The sequence below is a fragment of the Aotus nancymaae genome, unplaced genomic scaffold (assembly GCF_030222135.1).
Source record: "Aotus nancymaae isolate 86718 unplaced genomic scaffold, 86718_ANA_hifiasm-v0.15.2.pri h1tg000002l, whole genome shotgun sequence".
NCBI classification, from domain to species: Eukaryota; Metazoa; Chordata; class Mammalia; order Primates; family Aotidae; genus Aotus; species Aotus nancymaae.
The window spans coordinates 53,109,321-53,128,110 of record NW_026988413.1 but is presented as its reverse complement, the minus strand read 5'-3'; the positions used below and the strand labels follow the sequence as shown (position 1 = coordinate 53,128,110).

General features: G+C 38.2%; 1 protein-coding gene across 5 annotated transcripts in view; it reads left to right on the top strand.

Annotated features, from left to right (window-relative positions):
- Positions 1-18,790, top strand: part of KMT2E (lysine methyltransferase 2E (inactive)) — a 105,859-nt gene that overhangs the window by 55,857 nt on the left and 31,212 nt on the right. For all 5 annotated transcript variants that reach the window (XM_064374657.1, XM_064374665.1, XM_064374661.1 and 2 more), the window contains 8 exons: positions 1,783-1,863; positions 8,369-8,427; positions 9,672-9,844; positions 11,114-11,152; positions 11,995-12,225; positions 12,335-12,465; positions 13,861-13,978; positions 17,085-17,194. In XM_064374657.1, coding sequence (XP_064230727.1) covers positions 1,783-1,863; positions 8,369-8,427; positions 9,672-9,844; positions 11,114-11,152; positions 11,995-12,225; positions 12,335-12,465; positions 13,861-13,978; positions 17,085-17,194 — 942 coding nt within the window. The remainder of the gene's footprint in view (positions 1-1,782; positions 1,864-8,368; positions 8,428-9,671; positions 9,845-11,113; positions 11,153-11,994; positions 12,226-12,334; positions 12,466-13,860; positions 13,979-17,084; positions 17,195-18,790) is intronic.

Here is an 18,790-nt window from a genome sequence, read left to right as displayed (position 1 = left end):
TACACAGCTCTAATTACTTATTCATTTTCTAGCTTTGTTTCTTCTGTTGTCTGCATGACATCATTACTTGCCCCACAAATTTAATTTGTTATTCTAACCCTTGTCATTTGTCCTACTTTTCGACTTCTTTTTTCACATTTGATATATATTTCACATTCTGTCAGTTCTTGCCTCAACATTCTCAGTTGAAAAGTTAAGAATAACACAATAGCAGTTAATTTGGTACAGTAGTCCCTCCTTTCCCCTGGGATATGTGTTCCAAGACCCCCAGTAGATGCCTGAAACTGCAGAGAATGCTAAACCCTATGGTACTGTGTTTTTTCCTACATATAAATACCTATGATAAAGTTTAATTTATAAAGTAGGTGCAATAAGAGTTTAACAACAATTATAACAGCATACTGTAATAGAAGTAAATGTGGTTGGCCGGGCGTGGTGGCTCAAGCCTGTAATCCCAGCACTTTGGGAGGCTAAGGTGGGTGGATCACAAAGTCAAGAGGTCGAGACCATCCTGGCCAACATGGTGAAACCCCCTCTCTACTAAAAATAAAAAATAAAAAATTAGCTGTACATGGTGGTGTGCACCTGTAGTCCTGGCTACCCGGAGGGCTGAGGCAGGAGAATTGCTTGAACCCGGGAGGTGGAGGTTGCAGTTAGCCAAGATCGCACCACTGCACTCCAGCCTGGCGCCTGGCGACAGAGCAAGACTCTGTCTCAAAAAAAAAAAAAAGAAGTAAATGTGGTCTTTGTCTCTCTCCCCGCCCTCCACTTCCTGAAAATATCTTAATATTTTCAGACTGTGATTGAACACAGGTAAATGAAACCACAAAAAGCAAACCATGGATAAGGGGGAAGCTACTGTAGTTATATATTAGAAGTAGCTTATTCTTATGTAAAGAATAGCTAAGACTGTTTTTGGAATCAGGCATATATATCAACTTTAGACCAATTAGTCTTGGCAGTAAAATACAATAATAACAAATCGAGAAATTTGCCTCAAACTGGTCCGTGTATTCCATTAAAAGTAATTAGGTCTAATCTCTGTCCTCATAGAATGCCTTATATTCTTTAACTTATGTTTCTTTGGCATTATTCTGGTTCTGTCCTCCTTTAGCTCAAGTGTGGAATGTTGGCAACGCCTTTTTAGTTGATCTTTCTGTTTCTAGTTTCTTCTTTGAATAATTACTACATGCCACCAAAGCACCTCTGATTGTTACCTGTTGAAAGAGGAAATCTACACACGTCTGCACATTTCAAGTCCTAAATAATCTGACCGTACTTCACTAAATCCAATTTTAACAACCTTCTATTCCTCAAAATGAGTATTTCTCTTCACATATGTTGAGCACCTTGTGGCCATCCTCTCTTAGTATTTGATAAATGATATTTGATAAATGTTGCTACACTGATACCTTTTCTTACTGTTTCCCAAATGAGAGTCAGTTCAAGTTCGTTATTCTCCAAGGTGCTTTTCTCATTAACTACAAGTAGTGTGGGCATCTCTACTTTGTGATTTCTAATAATAATTGTAGAATAAATTATATATTTTATATTTTAAAATTGTTTTTGCTTAAAAAATTTATATATCCTATGGTTGCCCTCTTGCTTTTGCATCTTGAAATTTTATCTCCTTGAAGACACATTTCTATGAATTTCTCAGGGTACCTTGTAAGAGTACTAAGCTCAAAGTAGGTGCTTATTAAATGATAGTTAAATGGAATATCAAATCTTAATTTAAGGATGACTTTAATAATATTACATATGTTCTGCTTCTTTTTTAAGCGTTTGGCAACATATTGACTGCATGGGGATTGATAGGCAACATATTCCTGATACATACCTGTGTGAACGTTGTCAGCCTAGGTAAGTTGCACATATCTGATAACATTGCCAGTAATTTTACTAATGTAATACTAGTTAACAAAAACTCCTTTATGAATTCGGGCTTAAAGAATTAATGAATCACAGCCGGACATGGTAGCTCTTACCTGTAGTGCCAACTACTTGGACGGCTGAGGCAGGAGAATTGCTTGAGCGCAGGAGTTCAAGGCTGCAGTGAGCTTTGATTGTACCACTGCACTCCAGCCTGGGTGACAGTGACAGAGCAAAACCCAGTCTCTTTTTTTTTTTGTATTTTCTATTTTACCACGTTGACCAGGATGGTCTCCATCTCTTGACCTCATGATCCACCTGTCTGGGCCTCCCGAAGTGCTGGGATTACAGGCGTGAGCCACCGCGCCTGGCCTTTTTCTACATTTCTTCTTTGTTTTTTAAAATCTTTTTATTCTGGACATTTCAAACTTATGTAAAAATAATATGTAATGAGCCCACGTTTCTACCACCCTACCTCAGTAACAATTGACATACTTGTCCCATCTATACTGCCATATGTATGTTGTTTTAAGGCAAATCCCAGATATCATATTATTTCATCCACATATATTTCAGTACATGTGTGTTTCTGTGTATATATATTACAGTATATATCTGTAAAATAATTCTTTAAACAAAAAAAAATCACAAAACAGCTAGGCAAAGTGGCTCACACCTGTAATCCCAGCACTTTGGGAGGCTGAGGTAGTTGGATCGTGAGAGCTAGTAGTTCAAGACCAGCCTGGGTGACATGGTGAAACCCCGTCTCTATTAAAAATACAAAAGATGAGCCAGGCGTGGTGTTATGCACCTCTAGTTCTAGCTGCCTGTGAGCCTGAGGTGGGAGGATGGTTTGAGCTTTTGATCTCGAGGCTGCAGTGAGGCATGGTCATGCCACTGTGCTCCAGCTTGGGTGACAGAGTGAGAGCCTGTCTCAAAAAATTAAAAAAAGAAGAAAACCCCACAAAACCATTATTATACAGGCAACAAAATCTCTGGCTCATCCAGCGATTGTTATTGATTGGTTGATATTCATCTCTTAAGTCTCTAAACCTACTCTACCCTCCTTACCACCCCAGTCACCTTTACTGTGTGTGTTATGAGGAACTCAGCTGTTCTGATGAGTTTTGCCAGTTGTATTCTCATGATTTCACAAGTTTCTCTGTCCTCTCTGTTTCTGTAAGAAGGTGTTTCTGTCTGTAGGCTTCATCAGATTTAGGTTCAATTTCCTTTTCCCTTTTTTTTAATAAGACTATTTCATAGTTAGATTGTGTTGTCCTATCAGGTGGTGCAGGTTGTCTTATGATGGGAGCCAGTGATAGTCCTTAGATCTACTACCTTAGATCCACTAATTTACTAGGGGTTGCAAATTAGTGATAAGTTAATTCTGTTGTTCATTACTTATCAGCTGGAATATTTCTTTTTCTTTTTTCTTTTTTTTTGTGACAGAGTCTCTGTCACCCAGGCTGGAGTGCAATGGCACAGTCTCGGCTCACTGCAACCTCTGCCTCCAGGTTCAAGTGATTCTCCTGCCTCAGCCCCCTGAGTAGCTGGGATTATAGGCACGCACTGCTATGCCCGGTTCGTTTTTGTATTTTTAGTAGAGACAGGGTTTCATCATGTTGGGTGGGCTGGTCTCAAACTCTTGATCTTGTGATCTGCCCGCTGCAGCCTCCCAAAGTGCTGGGATTACAGGCAGGAGCCACTGCACCTGGCCTGTCAGCTGGAATGTTTCTATAGGAACAAACTTCTCTGTCTTTTTTTTTTTAAGACAGGGTCTCACATTGTCACACAGGCTACAGTGCAGTGGTATGACCACAGCTCACTGCAGCCTCAGCCTTCTGGGCTCAGGCAATCCTCCCATCCTTCCACCTTGTCCTGCCAAGTAACTGGGACTACAGGCATTGCCACTATGCCTGGCTAGTTTTTTGTATTTTTTTTTTTTTTTTTGTAGACATGGTTTCACCATGTTGTACAGGCTGGTCTAGAACTCCTGGGCTCAAGTGATCCTCCCGCCTTGGCCTCCCAAAGTGTTGGGATTACAGGCAAGTGTGACCTTACCCAGTCATGTCTCTGTATTAACTGTTCAGTTCTCTTAAGATATATTTCATTGAAGAAAGGCAGGAAAAATGCTTGTTGAGTCTTAGCCTTTATTTACTAGTTTTCAGAATAATGAAAAATTAAGTATCATTGTGAACTCATGGATTTAAACCATAGTGGATGTCTGTCTGTTACAGTTACTATACTTACTGATGTTTAATTTTATTCCATTTCTGGTCAGTAGGAACCTCTTCAAGCTGGTTAGCAAGTCCTTTAAATAGTACTGTAGTGGTAGTTGATGGCAAAGAAATTATCTGGTATTACAAGATGTCTTAGGCTTATCCTACACTTCCGTGCCCCAAATTCATAGTTGGCTTTCAAGGCCAGAATTGGAAAGCTTGTTATAACTGTATTGGTCACTGTTCATAGTCTTTTTAGTAGACAAATCTAGGAAGTATGTTGCATCTGTTTCTTTAAGATAAAATACATGAGTTTATACTGATAATTGCAATTGAAATTTAGTAATACAAGTTTTTATGTAGTGGTTTCATGTTATTTCCTTTTATCCTAGTTGTCAACAATACAGAGAATAATGCAATTAGAAAATCACATAATTGATTAACTGTTTAATCATACACAAAGAATACAGTAGTTACCTGTTGACAGAGGAAATCTGTAGACGTCTGCACATTTCAAGTCCTACCACCAACACAAGCACCAACGATATGATTGTGTAAAACAGGTTAGAACTTCTCCCTCCATAGGGCATAGTATACAAGGGTTTTATAGTCAATACTGAGTTTTAAGTCTCTTGAAAATAATTGTGTGTTTATAACACCAACTGGATACACACTTACATTGTTTAGGTTATTAATGTTATTGAATTTTTAAAAAATTAAATGTTCTGAGTTGTAGATTCACATGTAGTTGTGAAATATTGTAGAGTGAGCCTGTGTATCTTTTACCTAGTTTGCCCCAGTGATAACATTTTATATAACTATTAATACAATATCATAACTAAGATATTGACATTAACATAGTCACTTTATAGAACATTTCTATCACTGACAGGAGTCATGCTGCCGTTTTAGTCATACCTACCTCCTACCCCTGAACTTTGCCAACTGTTATTCTATAATCAATTTCTATAATTTTGTCATTTCAAGAATGTTACGTAAATGAAGTCATAGAGTATGTGACCCAGTATGTGACCTTTCGGGATTGACTTTTTTACCCAACATAATTCCCTAGAGAGCCCTCCAATTTGTTGGATGTGTTATGATTTTGTTTTTTATTGCTGATAGTATTTCATGGTATATGTGTACCATAGTTTGTTTAACCTACTCACCCATTGAAGGCCACTTGGGTTGTTTCTACTTTTTTGGCTATGACAAATGAAGTTTCTGTGAACATTTGTTTACAGGTTTTTGTGTGAACCAAAGTCCTCCCCCCGCCGCCCCAGTTAAATGACCAGGAAGAACAGCAGCTTGGTTATGTGGTAGTTGCATGTTTAGATATAGAAGATATTGTCAGACTTGTTTTTCAGAATGGCTATTCCATTTCATATTCCTACCGCAAATGTAGGAGTAATCAATAGTTTTGTTTTTTTTTAAGAATTGTTGGTTGGGCCTGGTGGCTCACACCTATAATCCCAGCATTTTGGGAGGCCGAGGCAGGTGGATCACTTGAGGTCAGGAGTTTGAGACTAGCCTGGGCAACATGGCAAGACACTATTGCTACAAAAAAAAAAAAAATACAAAAATTAGCCAGGCCTGGTGGCAGCATTTGTAATCCCAGTTACTCAGGAGGCTGAGGCACGAGAATTACTTGAACCTGGGAGGCTGAGGTTCCAGTGAGCTGAGATCGTGCCGTTGCACTCCAGCCTGTGCAACAGAGCAAGACTCTGTCTCAAAAAAAAAAAAAAAAAGCAAAAATTAGCTGGGTGTGATGGTATGTGTCTGTGGACCCAGCTATTTGGGAGAGTGAGGCAGGAGGATTGCTTGAGCCCAGAAAGTTGAGGCTGCAATGAGTCATGATTGTGCCACTGAACTCCAGCCTGGACAACAGAGGGAGACTCTGTCTCAAAAAAAAAAAAAGAATTGTTTTTTATATTTTATTTACCTTTATAATTATATACTTTATAATTCTATAAGAAGTAATCTATCATTCTAAAGTCAATATATAAAGCAAGTGAGACTTGAAGTCAAATGTATAAAGCAAAGTATTCTGTCATTCTAAAGTCAAATATGTAAAGCACATAGACAAATATGTAAAGCAAGTTAAGTCTAACTCATCCCTTCTTGCTTATTACATGTAGATATGCACCTATATATTTGTCTTTCCCTCCTTATTTAGATAAGCGGTAGCATATTATAGAGTCTTCACCACATTTCTTTTTTCTTAAAAATAATATGCTGAAGATCACAGTAGTATATAAACATTGACTGATACAGCTTCAATATACTTTATCTTTTATGTACTCTAGTTTATTTAACAAGTTGCCTTTGTGTGGATATTCGAGTTGTTTCGGGTCTTTTGTTATTATAAATAGAAGTGAGATTGTTCAGTAAAATGATAAACATATATATAAAATTTTGTTAGAGGCCGGGCGCAGTGGCTCATGCCTGTAATCCCAGCACTTTGGGAGGCCGAGGCGGGTGGATCACAAGGTCAAGAGATCAAGACCATCCTGGTCAACATGGTGAAACCCCGTCTCTACTAAAAATACAAAAAATTTAGCTGGGCATGGTGGCGCGTGCCTGTAATCCCAGCTATTCAGGAGGCTGAGGCAGGAGAATTGTCTGAACCCAGGAGGTGGAGGTTGCGGTGAGCCAAGATCGCGCCATTGCACTCCAGCCTGGGTAACAAGAGCGAAACTCTGTCTCCAAAAAAAAAAAAAAAATTTGTTAGATTTCAAATTCCCTTCCAGTAGGAGCTGTGCAGGTTTGAATTCCAAACAGTAATGCATAAGCATGCCTGCTTTCCGAAGCCTCACAACAGATTATTTGGCAGACTTTCATTTTTGCCAGTTTAATTAGGTGAGAAATGGTAATCTCAGCACAGTTACACTGTGCATTTCTCTTACTTTGAGTGGTTTCTATGTGGTTTTGTTTCACTTTATGATAATTATTAGCCTTTTGCCAGATAATTTTTGATGGGGTAAATATCTGATGATGAAGTCAGTAAAATTTGGTTAAAAACTTACCATTAGAAGGGCAATTAGTTGAGAGAGGTCTGTTTATTATTCTGTGATAGCTGGGATAATTATCCGTGATGCTAGAGTAGTTACATTTCCTGGTAGACATTAAGGCAAGTACGAAGACATTCTCATAATCTAGAGCTCTTATTTTCCCGCCTGAGAATAATTTACTGTCTGACCTCTAAACTACATACAATGGAAAAGTTAGAGGGGGAAAAGTAAAAGAATTACTGTAGATGATATAGTTCATGGATAGAGGTAGGGAGAGAGTAAGGAAGTATTTCACTTAATTGTTACATGCTCCCAGAACTTTGGGAGGCTGAGGAGGGTAGATCACCTGAGGTTGGGAGTTTGAGGCCAGCCTGACCAACGTGGAGAAATCCCATCTCTACTAAAAATACAAAATTAGCTAGGAGTGATGGTGCATGCATGTAATCCCAGCTACTCAGGAGACTGAGGCAGGAGAATTGCTTGAACCCGGGAGGTGGAGGTTGCCAAGAGCCAAGATCATGCCATTGCACTCCAGCCTGGGCAACAAGAACAAAACTCTGTCTCAAAAAAGAAAAAAAAAAAGTTCAGTATTTATTTCAAAATTCGGAAATAATTAAAGGCAATGGTAATAATGGAATAGATTCTAACTCAGTGTCATACATTTAAGAAATTCAATTTGTGATTTTAATTACATTGTTAACCTTACGAGGTTTTTTGTTGTTTTTTTTTTTTTCAGACTTTTTGCTTTATTCTATTTGAAAAAAATACTAGTTTCATAGGTAAAACATTATTTTCTTGGCCATTTACTGTGGCTCACACCTGTAATCCCAGCACTTTGAGAGGTGAAGGTGGGAGGATCACTTGATCCAGGAGTTCAAGACCAGCCTGGGCAACCCATCTCTACAAAAAATTGCAGAATTAGCTGAGCCTGATGATTCAGGCCTGTACTCTCAGCTACTCAGTAGGCTGAGGCGGGAGGATCCCTTCAACCTGGAAGGTTGAGGCTGTAACAAACTGTGATTACATCATTGCACTCCAGCCTGGGTGAGACCCTGTCTGAAAAAAAAAATGGAGTTACTTCTCTGGCATCTACTGCTATTATTATTAGATTTATATAAACTGTATTGCAAGAGATACTGTATATATTTTATACTGTTGGTTTTTCACTGAGAACATTAAATAAATTACAAAGTTTATCACATTTAAGACAGATCTACTTCATATTCAGATTTGTATATATTTGATAATCATGCTGTTTTAATGTAGGAATTTGGATAAAGAGAGGGCAGTGCTACTACAACGCCGGAAAAGGGAAAATATGTCAGGTAGGTAAAAAAGACCTATACTAAATTAAAATTCATGTGATTGAGAGAATAAATGGTCTGCATATTTTCAGTTAAATATAAATACCTTGTTGATGAATGTTGATTGTACATATAGTGTGCAATCTCTGGTATAGATTTTAAGTATTTCTTTTCATATAGAATAAATATGTACTTATTTGGGGAAATAAAATGGAAACAAGAGGAAAATAAATAATTTAAATCAGCCATAATTTTTTTACACATAGCTAACCTGTTGGTTTAAAAAGGAAAATACGTTTATTCTTCAGAAAGATAGTGATCCATTAGTTTATCGTGTGTAATAGTACATCTTCAGTTTTAGGAACAGAATTTTCTAACTTCTGTGTAACATATGCCACAGTTTTTATTTTAGCTTAATCATGTTTATTTATTTATTTATTTTTGAGATGGAGTCTCGCTCTCTTGCCTAGGCTGAAGTGCAGTGGCGAGATCTCAGCTCACTGCAACCTCTGCCTTCTGGGTTCAGGTGATTCTCCTGCCTCAGCCTCCGGAGTAGCTGGGACTACAGACATGTGCTACCGTGCTCGGCTAATTTTTGTACTTTTAGTAGAGACGAGGTTTCACTATGTTAGTCAGGCTGGTCTCGAACTCCTGACCTTGTGATCTGCCCGCCTCTGCCTCCCAAAATGCTGGGATTACAGGCGTGAACCACCTCACTTGGCACTTAATCATGTTGTTGCCAGCACACCTGGTTTTGAATAAGCATAATTTATTCAACTATTCCTCTTTGATGGAGATTTGGATTGTTTTCACTATTTCTGCTTTGTTTTATTTTTGTTATTAAAAACAGTATTCTCAGCAAGACTCACTTGTATAAGTTTTTTTGTACTTTTGCTGTTTTATCTTTGGCTAGATCTCTAATAATGGGATGGCTGGGTCAGAGGGTGTGTACATATATAATTTTGCTAGATATGGCTGAATTGCCCTCTGTAGGGAATTTCAAATTTCCACTCGTAGTGTATGAGAGTGCCTGTTTCCCACAGGCACACCACTAGAGTGTGTTATGACTTTTGGATCCTTTCGAATTTAATGTGTGAGAAATCATATTTGTGATTTGTATTTAAATATGTAAGTGAGATGAGTGAACAAGTTAAAAAAAAGTGCTTATTTAGAAAAATGAAGATGACAGTACTTTGTCATATGATTATTTCATTGTTTAAAATAGAAGTATTAAGTGTGCAGTAATTTTTATTTTGTCTTTGAAGATGGAGATACCAGTGCAACTGAGAGTGGTGATGAGGTTCCTATGGAATTATATACTGCATTTCAGCATACTCCAACATCAATTACTTTAACTGCTTCTAGAGTTTCCAAAGTTAATGATAAAAGAAGGAAAAAAAGTGGGGAGAAAGAACAACACATTTCAAAATGTAAAAAGGTATGTTTTTGCTTGTTTTTAGGTGAGTGGATAGGATAGTGGAGGGGGAGCTGAATTTTATAGAAGAGGCAGGAGAGTGAGAAAAATTGATGGTAGCTAAAAAGGTGGCAGGATCTAGTGAAAGTTTTTTATTTTTAAACAATTAAAGTTACTGGAAAATTTTAATGTGTTTTGAAGATTGAAGTAGAGAAGAAACTTTGCAAACTGCTTTGAAATCATTTAATGAGATTGTCACTGAAATGCAGAAGCTAAAATAAAATAGAAAGCCTTCATGGTTTTCTGTACTACCAGGATTGTATTCCTTTCACTTGTCTAACATAGTCCACTTAGCTTTTCTACCCCATGTTTTATGTAATGGTTCTTTGCCTCCTTTTTTTTGTTAAACCTTGCTGTCTTCTAACATATTGTCTACACACAAATTTATTTATTTGGATCTATATTGCTAGCTGTAGGTTTATATTTCTTAGTCACTCTGAATGGAGTTTACACTTTTTCGGGGGTTGAGGGGGATAGGAATTAAGTCTCAAATACATCCTTCAGGATCTGGCGGATTAGTGGGCTCTCACTATGTATTTATTGAATAAATACAGCTCTGTTTACCACAGTGCTTATTACTTAAGCCCCATATGGGCTCAAATATTACTTGCTAGTTGCTTAGAGAATTAAAGTAATATCATTATTTTACTCCCACCCAAAACAAATCTTATCAACAAAATTTTATTTCTAATACCTTCCCAATTTCTATCGGAAATATTTTTCTACTATTGTAATATTGGAGATAGAGAATATTTAGAAATTTTTGTCTTTACATCATATTATATGCAGATTTTCATATTCTATATAGGCTGTGTATTTTTTTTTTTAAGACAGGATCTTGCTATGTTGCCCAGGCTGGAGTGCAGTGGCTATTCATAGAATATCATGGTGTACTGCAGCCTCAAACTCCTGGGCTCCAGTGGTCCTCCTGCCTCAGTCTCCTGAGTAGCTGGGACTATAGGTGCCTGCCACCACTCCCAACCACATTCTGTTTTTATTAGAATAGTGTTCTATTAGATGCCTTTATTAAACATTCTCTTAGTGTTCCCACATTCTATTTTTATTAGAGTAGTATTCTAATAAATGCCTTTATTAAACATTCTCCTAGTGTCAGCTTTATTGGTTACCAGATTTTTTGTTATGACACTTGAGTTAAAAGTTTCAGTGAACCAATTGATTCTTTAATTATGTTCAGTTGTTTAAAAAAATAACTAGAATTCATGTTTATTTTAGGCATTTCGTGAAGGATCTAGGAAGTCATCAAGAGTTAAGGTAAATACATTAATATTAAAATGTTGTTATCAACTGTCATTTACTCGGGAGCAAAGTGTTTGCTTGTCCGTATCATTACCTAATGCTCTCTTTATTGTGTGCCATGTCATTGCTCATTATTAGTTGTGGGACCTTAGTTCTAATTGGAGTTATATACTACTCTTGTAGTTAACATTGTTAAAATATTAGTCATCAAAAGTGGGAGGTAGATAAGCAATTTCTAATTTTATAATTTTGGGCAATTTGAATTTTATTACTGCAATCCATGTCTCTGATACCACTTAGTATTATTATACTGTACTTAGGAATGCAGAATCACATTTGGAACTTGAAAACTTGCTCTTTGGCATAGTTGGGATTCTAGAGAGTTAGTCAAGTCAGTTGTCATACTATAAATTCACCATAGAAAACCATATAATTACAAACCAGTCAGAATAATTGATGATAGCTAAAAATTACCTTGAATTAATTAATATATGTCAATTTTTTAGATGCTAAAATTGCTGAGAGAAGCAATTTCTGTTTGACCCCAAAATATAAGTTTGTCTTGGGTCACAGAGGTCAGCTGTATGCTGTTACTGTAGCCTTCTGACTTAGGTAGAAAAGGATGACAAATTTCTAAAATTGTCATATTACATAGGATGTGGGGAGCACATTACAGTGTATCTTTTGTCTCTGTAGTATAAGGCGTAATTATTATTCCACATTTCTGGGGGAAAAAAAACATTAAACTGCAGTTTCTAGTTTACATTATGTTCTTTTATATAGATTGCCCTTGTGTGTGTGTGTGTGTGTGTGTGTGTGTGTAAGTCCAGATATTAATACTCAGTTTATGATTTTAGGGTTCAGCTCCAGAGATTGATCCTTCATCTGACGGTTCAAATTTTGGATGGGAGACAAAAATCAAAGCATGGATGGATCGATATGAAGAAGCAAATAACAACCAGTATAGTGAGGGTGTTCAGAGGGAGGCTCAAAGAATAGCTCTGAGATTAGGCAATGGAAATGACAAAAAAGACTTGAATAAATCAGATTTGAATACCAACAATTTGCTTTTCAAACCTCCTGTAGAGGTAAATATGTCATTTGTCCAAAAATTGGAAAACAGTTTTATACTGTGTATTTTTAGTTAAACTGAAAGCAAGCTAGTTTCTTTAATCTCTACATTTACTTTGATTTTAGAGCCATATACAAAAGAATAAGAAAATTCTTAAATCTGTGAAAGATTTGCCTCCTGATGCACTTATCATTGAATACAGAGGGAAGTTTATGCTGAGAGAACAATTTGAAGCAAATGGATATTTCTTTAAAAGGTATATTCTTTTATTTTCCCGTGTTCATTTTCTATCGGTAAATATTGAATTTTTGGCTATTTTATCTAGATGTTGTGATTCTATGTACTTTTTTCCTACATACTCATTTCAGTATTTAAAGCTGTAGTGTGGTTGAACAGTGACTGATGAAAATTTTTGACCTATGATAAACTAAAACAACATAAAAAATGCAAAGATGTATTCCTCAGCCTCTTGCTGTTATCTGTCTTGGAAAAATCCTAAAACAATCTACTTCGAAGATTAACCAACAACAACATAGGTTAGATATATAAGAATGTCAGTCAGGAACTCTGATTGAGATTACAAGGAACCCTTTCCATCTCCATCTGGAAGTCATACTAATTCCTTGTAACGTAAAAGCCAGAACCTGAGAAAGCCCATGGTGACCATAGGGGAAAAAACCCCTTCCTCTTTATTAGACAGTGTTAGACTGGGTCCTAGATTATTGCCACCACTTTCAGCACCCACTTTGTTGGTATTAGAACAACAATCCTCTTTGTTTTAGGATTCATGTGCAGAATTAATATGATCCTCTAAAAGGTGTTGCTTCTCTGTAGTCTAGAAGTATGTTCATATCTCTAGGAGAACATTCCTAGTCTGTGTCCTACAATTATCAGAAACATTTGTTGTTTATAACTTGAGTTTTTACTTAAGAAAGATATGAAGATGCACAGCAATTTCTCCCTATTATACATTAGATTTGATCTGAAACAGGGGTGTAAGACAGATACTTTTAAATGCACCAGGAAATATGAACCTTAAAGACATCATATGAATCCTGTAAATGTAATAGTTACTCTTTTTTTATCTTAATAAATTTGAATTTCTACCTTTGGTTAATTGTCTTTGATTTAAGTGAGATTATGGGGCAGGTAAAAATCTCATTAGCATAAACTAGCATAAGATAAGAGTGAATTCTGGAGTCAGACTGCCTGTATTCAAAATCTTGGCTTCACTATGTCTGTTAGAAGTTTCTCAGACTCTGTATTCTTAAGTCTCTTCATCACTTTGCCTCTGAAGAGTAACAGGAGATTGTTATACTAAAATGTTGTCCTTTGTTTTTGAGACAGAGTCTCGCTCTATCACCCAGGTTGGAGTGCAGTGGCATGATCATGGCTCACTGCAACCTTGATCTCCTGGGCTCAGGTGATCCTCCCACCTCAGCCTCCCAAGTAGCTGGGGCTACAGGTGCATGCCACCATGCCTGCATTTTTTTTGTAAAGATGGAGTATCACCATGTTGCCCAGTCTGGTCTTGATCTCCTGGGCTCAAGCAATCCATCTGCCTTGGCCTCCCAAAGTGCTGGAATTGGAGGTGTGAGCCAGCGCGCCTGGCCTAAAATGTTAATAGTTTATAATGTTTCTTTCTTTGTAGACCATACCCTTTTGTATTATTCTACTCTAAATTTCATGGGCTAGAAATGTGTGTTGATGCAAGGACTTTTGGGAATGAGGCTCGATTCATCAGGCGGTCTTGTACACCCAATGCAGAGGTAAGCTTGTAGAAATCTTTTGGGGTGATATCGGGGCTGGTAATTTGTGGAATCTGAGCAGCAAGTACAAAACTCTGGTAACCTAAAACACATTTCAACTGTTGGTGGATTTTATACTGCCCAGCATCTTTTTTGTGTGTGAAAATTTAGGTGATACTGGCTATATTAGCTATGAAGTCTTTTTTTGTTTTTGTTTTAGAGACAGAGTTTCACTCTTGTTGCCCATGCTGGAGTGCAATGGCACAATCTCTGCTCACTGCAACCTCTGCTTCCTGGGCTCAAGTGATTCTCCTGCCTCAGCCTCCTGAGTAGCTGGGATTATAGTCGAGCACCACCACGCCCGGCTATTTTTTTTATTTTTAGTAGAGACGGGGTTTCACCATGTTTACTAGGCTGTTCTTGAACTCCTGACCTCAGGTGATCCGCCTGCCTGAACCTCCCAAAGTGCTGGTGTTACAGGCATGAGCCACTGCGCCTAGCCACTATGAAGTCTTAAAAATTACTTTGCACATTGAAGAAATTATGATGTTCCTTATAAGAGGAAATGTTGGACTCTTTTTTTTTTTTGAGGCAGGGTCTCACTTTGTCTCCCAGGCTGGAGTGCAGTGTCATGATCACAGCTCACTGAAGCCTCCATGACGTCCCATGCTCAAGTGATCCTCCTGTCTCAGCTTTCTGAGTAGCTGGGACTACAGGTGTGTGCCACCACACCCGGCTAATTTTTTAAATTTTTGTAGAGATAAGAGTCTCATTTTGCTGCCCAGGCTGGACTCGAAAACTCCTGGGCCAAGCGATCCTGCCTTGGCCTCCCAAAGTGTTGGGATTACAGGTGTGAGCCTGCCCAGACTTCTAAAATCATTATTATTATTATTATTTTTGAGGCAGGGTTTTGCCCAGGCTGGAGTGCAGAGGTGTGATCATGGCTCGTTGGAGCCTTAACCTCCAGGGCCCTCAGGAGGTGAAGCAATCTCACCTCAGACTCCTGAGTAGCTGGGACCACAGACGTGTGCCACCATGCCCAGCTAATGATTTTTTAAATTTTTTGTAGAATTAGGGTCTCCCTGTGTTTCCCAGGCTGATCTGGAACTTCCTGTGTTCAGGCCATCATCCTGCTCGGCCTTCCTAAGTGCTAGGATTACAGGCATGAGTCACCATACCCAGCCTGATACCAGACAACTTTCTTTTTATCTTGGAAGCTCTTATTTATGGGTCAATACATGCTGTGGTTTAAGTTAGATGACAAAGCTGAGATCTAAGTAGAATTAATATGTTCTACTGTAAAATTTTTAATAAAGCTATATTTTAGTGTAGAATGTAAAATCATGTTGGTTTTGTTTTTTACATGTCAAAATGATTGTTAGTTTTTTTTTGGTTTGTTTGTTTGTTTTTTTGTTTGTTTGAGACGGAGTTTTGCTCTCGTTACCCAGCCTGGCGTGCAATGGTGCGATCTCGGCTCACCACAACCTCGGCCTCCTGGGTTCAGGCAATTCTCCTGCCTCAACCTCCTAAGTAACTGGGATTACAGGCACACACCACCATGCCCAGCTAATTTTTTGTATTTTTAGTAGAGACGGGGTTTCACCATGTTGACCAGGATGGTCTCGATCTCTTGACCTCGTGATCCACCCTCCTTGGCCTCCCAAAGTGCTGGGATTACAGGCGTGAGCCCCCACGCCCGGCGATTGTTAGTTTTATAATTAAATAATATTGCAGCCAACAGTGTAGGGTTTTTTTTTCTTCTCTTTTTTTTTTTTTTTGAGACGGAATTTAGCTCTTGTTACCCAGGCTGGAGTGCAATGGTGCGATCTCGGCTCACCGCAACCGCTGCCTCCTGGGTTCAGGCAATTCTCCTGCCTCAGCCTCCCGAGTAGCTGGAATTACAGGCACGCGCCACCGTGCCCAGCTAATTTTTTGTATTTTTAGTAGAGACCAGGGTTTCACCATGTTGACCAGGATGGTCTCGATCTCTTGACCTCGTGATCCACCCGCCTCGGCCTCCCAAAGTGCTGAGATTACAGGCATGAGCCACTTTTCTCTTTTTTTTTAATGACAGGATCTTGCCATGTTGCCCTAGGTTGGCCTTAAACTCCTGGGGTCAAGTGTTCTGCTTCAGCCTCCAGAGTAACTGGGGTCACAGGCATGCGCTGCTGAACCCAGCTAAGAGCATAGATTTTGGAACCAGACTTAAATTTATTTCTTCCCTGTGACTTACTACCTTTGTAACCTCAGTTTTATTTGTAAAAAGGTGATAGGAGGACTGAAGGAGTACATGTAAAGTATCTAGAATAGTGTCTTGTCATAGAAAAGTAGTGTTTGCTCTACCATTACATCAAACCTAAGAAGGCCAGGTATGGTGGCTCACGCCTGTAATCCCAGCACTTTGGGAAGCTGAGGCGGGTGGATCATCTGAGGTCAGGAGTTCAAGACCAGCCTGACCAACATGGTGAAACCCTGTCTCTACTAAAGATGCAAAAATTAGCTACACGTGGTGGACGTGCCTGTAGTTCCAGCTACTCAGGAGGCTGAGACAGGAGAATCGCTTGAACCTGGGAGGCACAGGTTGCAGTGAGCTGAGATCACACCACTGCACTTTAGGCTGATGTGATGGCAGAGTGAGACTCTGTCTCAAAAACAACAACAACAACAACAACAACAAAATCCTAACATGCCACCACTTATAAGACTCCTGATTTCAGGGATGTTAAAAGGTGAAAAATTAGAATTGATGAAATTACTTTTTTTCTTTTCTTTTTTTTTTTTTTCAATGAATGAGAGGTTCTCACATTGCCCAGGTTGGCCTTGAACGCATAGCCTTGCCTCAAGCGCCAGGACAACTGGCTGGAGCCACCGTGGCTCCCGAAATTACTTTTTTTAATGCCACATTGTGGGCTCAAGGGGTTGGGGTGGCAGTGGGTAGCAGTGTATGTTTGAAAAACCTTCCCAGTTAATAACCACTGATAGACAGTTATAAGCCTTCTCATTAATGACATATTTTCCAGGTTGTGTTTGTGAAATACTTTGAAAAGAGTAATTTTCAAAATTGTAGGTTGATGCTTCTGAAGGCAGAAAGTAATTTATGGTAATACAAAATTATTGTAACTTACAGGTGAGGCACGAAATTCAAGATGGAACCATACATCTTTATATTTATTCTATACAAAGTATTCCAAAGGGAACCGAAATTACTATTGCTTTTGATTTTGACTATGGGAATTGGTAAGTTCAAGTCTATAAATGTCATCTGTTATTTCAAAATAGTTCCATAGTGTCGCTGTAATAATTTAGGTGTTGTCATTACTTTTATAGCTTTTTATTTTTATTTATCATGAAGCAGTTAAAAGTACTTGAAAACCAGAAGTTTAGTATCAGCCTGTATTATATCTTTGCTGCTTTTCATTTCTACATTTTCCCTAAGTATTATTGTAAATGTTCACAGTAATTATAACAAGTAATCCTAATTCAGCCATACAACACTAACCTTGTTTATGTAAGAATTTTTTTCTTTTTCTTCTAGGGGATACAATTTTAGTCATACAGTTCATGAGTAAAAATGAATAATTTTATCTTTTGCCCCTCAAAACAAAAGAAAGTCTACCAAATTTTCTTTGCGGTATAAATTAATAGGGTTTGTTGGAGATCCTGCAGAGAAACTCCTAAGTACTATTGTTCTGAAACAGTAGTTAAAAAACTAATGATGAATCTGAATACAGTTGGCCCTTGCACAATGCGGGGTTGGAGCACCCACTTCCTGCACGGTCTGCAATCTGCTTATACATTTTGACTTCCCTGGAACTTTACTAATAGCCTACTATTGACTAGAAGTGTTACCAATGACAACACATATTCTCTATGCCATATACTGTATTCTTACAGCAAAGTAAGCTGGAGAAAAGAAAATGTTTTTAAGAAAATCATAAGGAAGAGAAAATATATTTACTGTTCATTAAGTGGAAGTGGATTATCATAAAAGTCTTCATCCTCAGGTTGAGTAGGCTGAGGAAGGGGCGGGCGTTGGTCTTGCTGTCTCAGGGTGACAGAGGGAGGAGGGTTAGTGGAAGGGGAGGCAGGAAAGTGAAGCGCACATGGTAAAACTTTATGAAAATAATAATTTTTGGCCTTTTTGCTTTCTTATGTCTCTAAAAATGTTTCTGTATGTTACCAGTCTTCCATCATTTGCTTTAGTTTCAGTGCCCGTATCATAGAAGAGTCCATGTCATAAAGTAAAAAACAGTCTTGAAAAAATAGAATTCTTATGCTAGATTGTCTAATGTAAATTTGTTTTTTGGCACTGCTTTTTCTACATCTTCTTCCTCATAATCTGGCACTGGTTTGGAAGCAGTCATTTCCATCAGGTATCTTCTGTTAATTTCTCTGATGTAGTATCTATTAGCTCTTAAATTTCTCCAAGATCCATATCTGTATTCTTCCCTCACCTCCACCTTTTTTGTTATATCCACAATCTCTTTTATGATTTTCCTGATTGGCTCTGTTCTAAATTCTGTGACGTCTTGTATAACATCTGGACACAGTTTGCTGCAGCAGGAATTTATTGTTTCGGGCATGATGGCTTTCATAGCTTTTTCTATAATGATGGCATCTTTGATGGTGTAATCCTTCCAGACTTTAATGATCTTCTCATTCAGGGTTCTGTTCCACAGTGTTACAGTCTTTTCCGTAGAGTACGGTGTATAATGAGCCTTAAAGGCCATTATCACTCCCTAATCTAGAGGCTGAGTTAGAGACATTATGTTTGGACTAATTCAATGCCCTTAGTGTTGAACTCATAGGGTTCTGGGTGGCCAGGGGCATTGT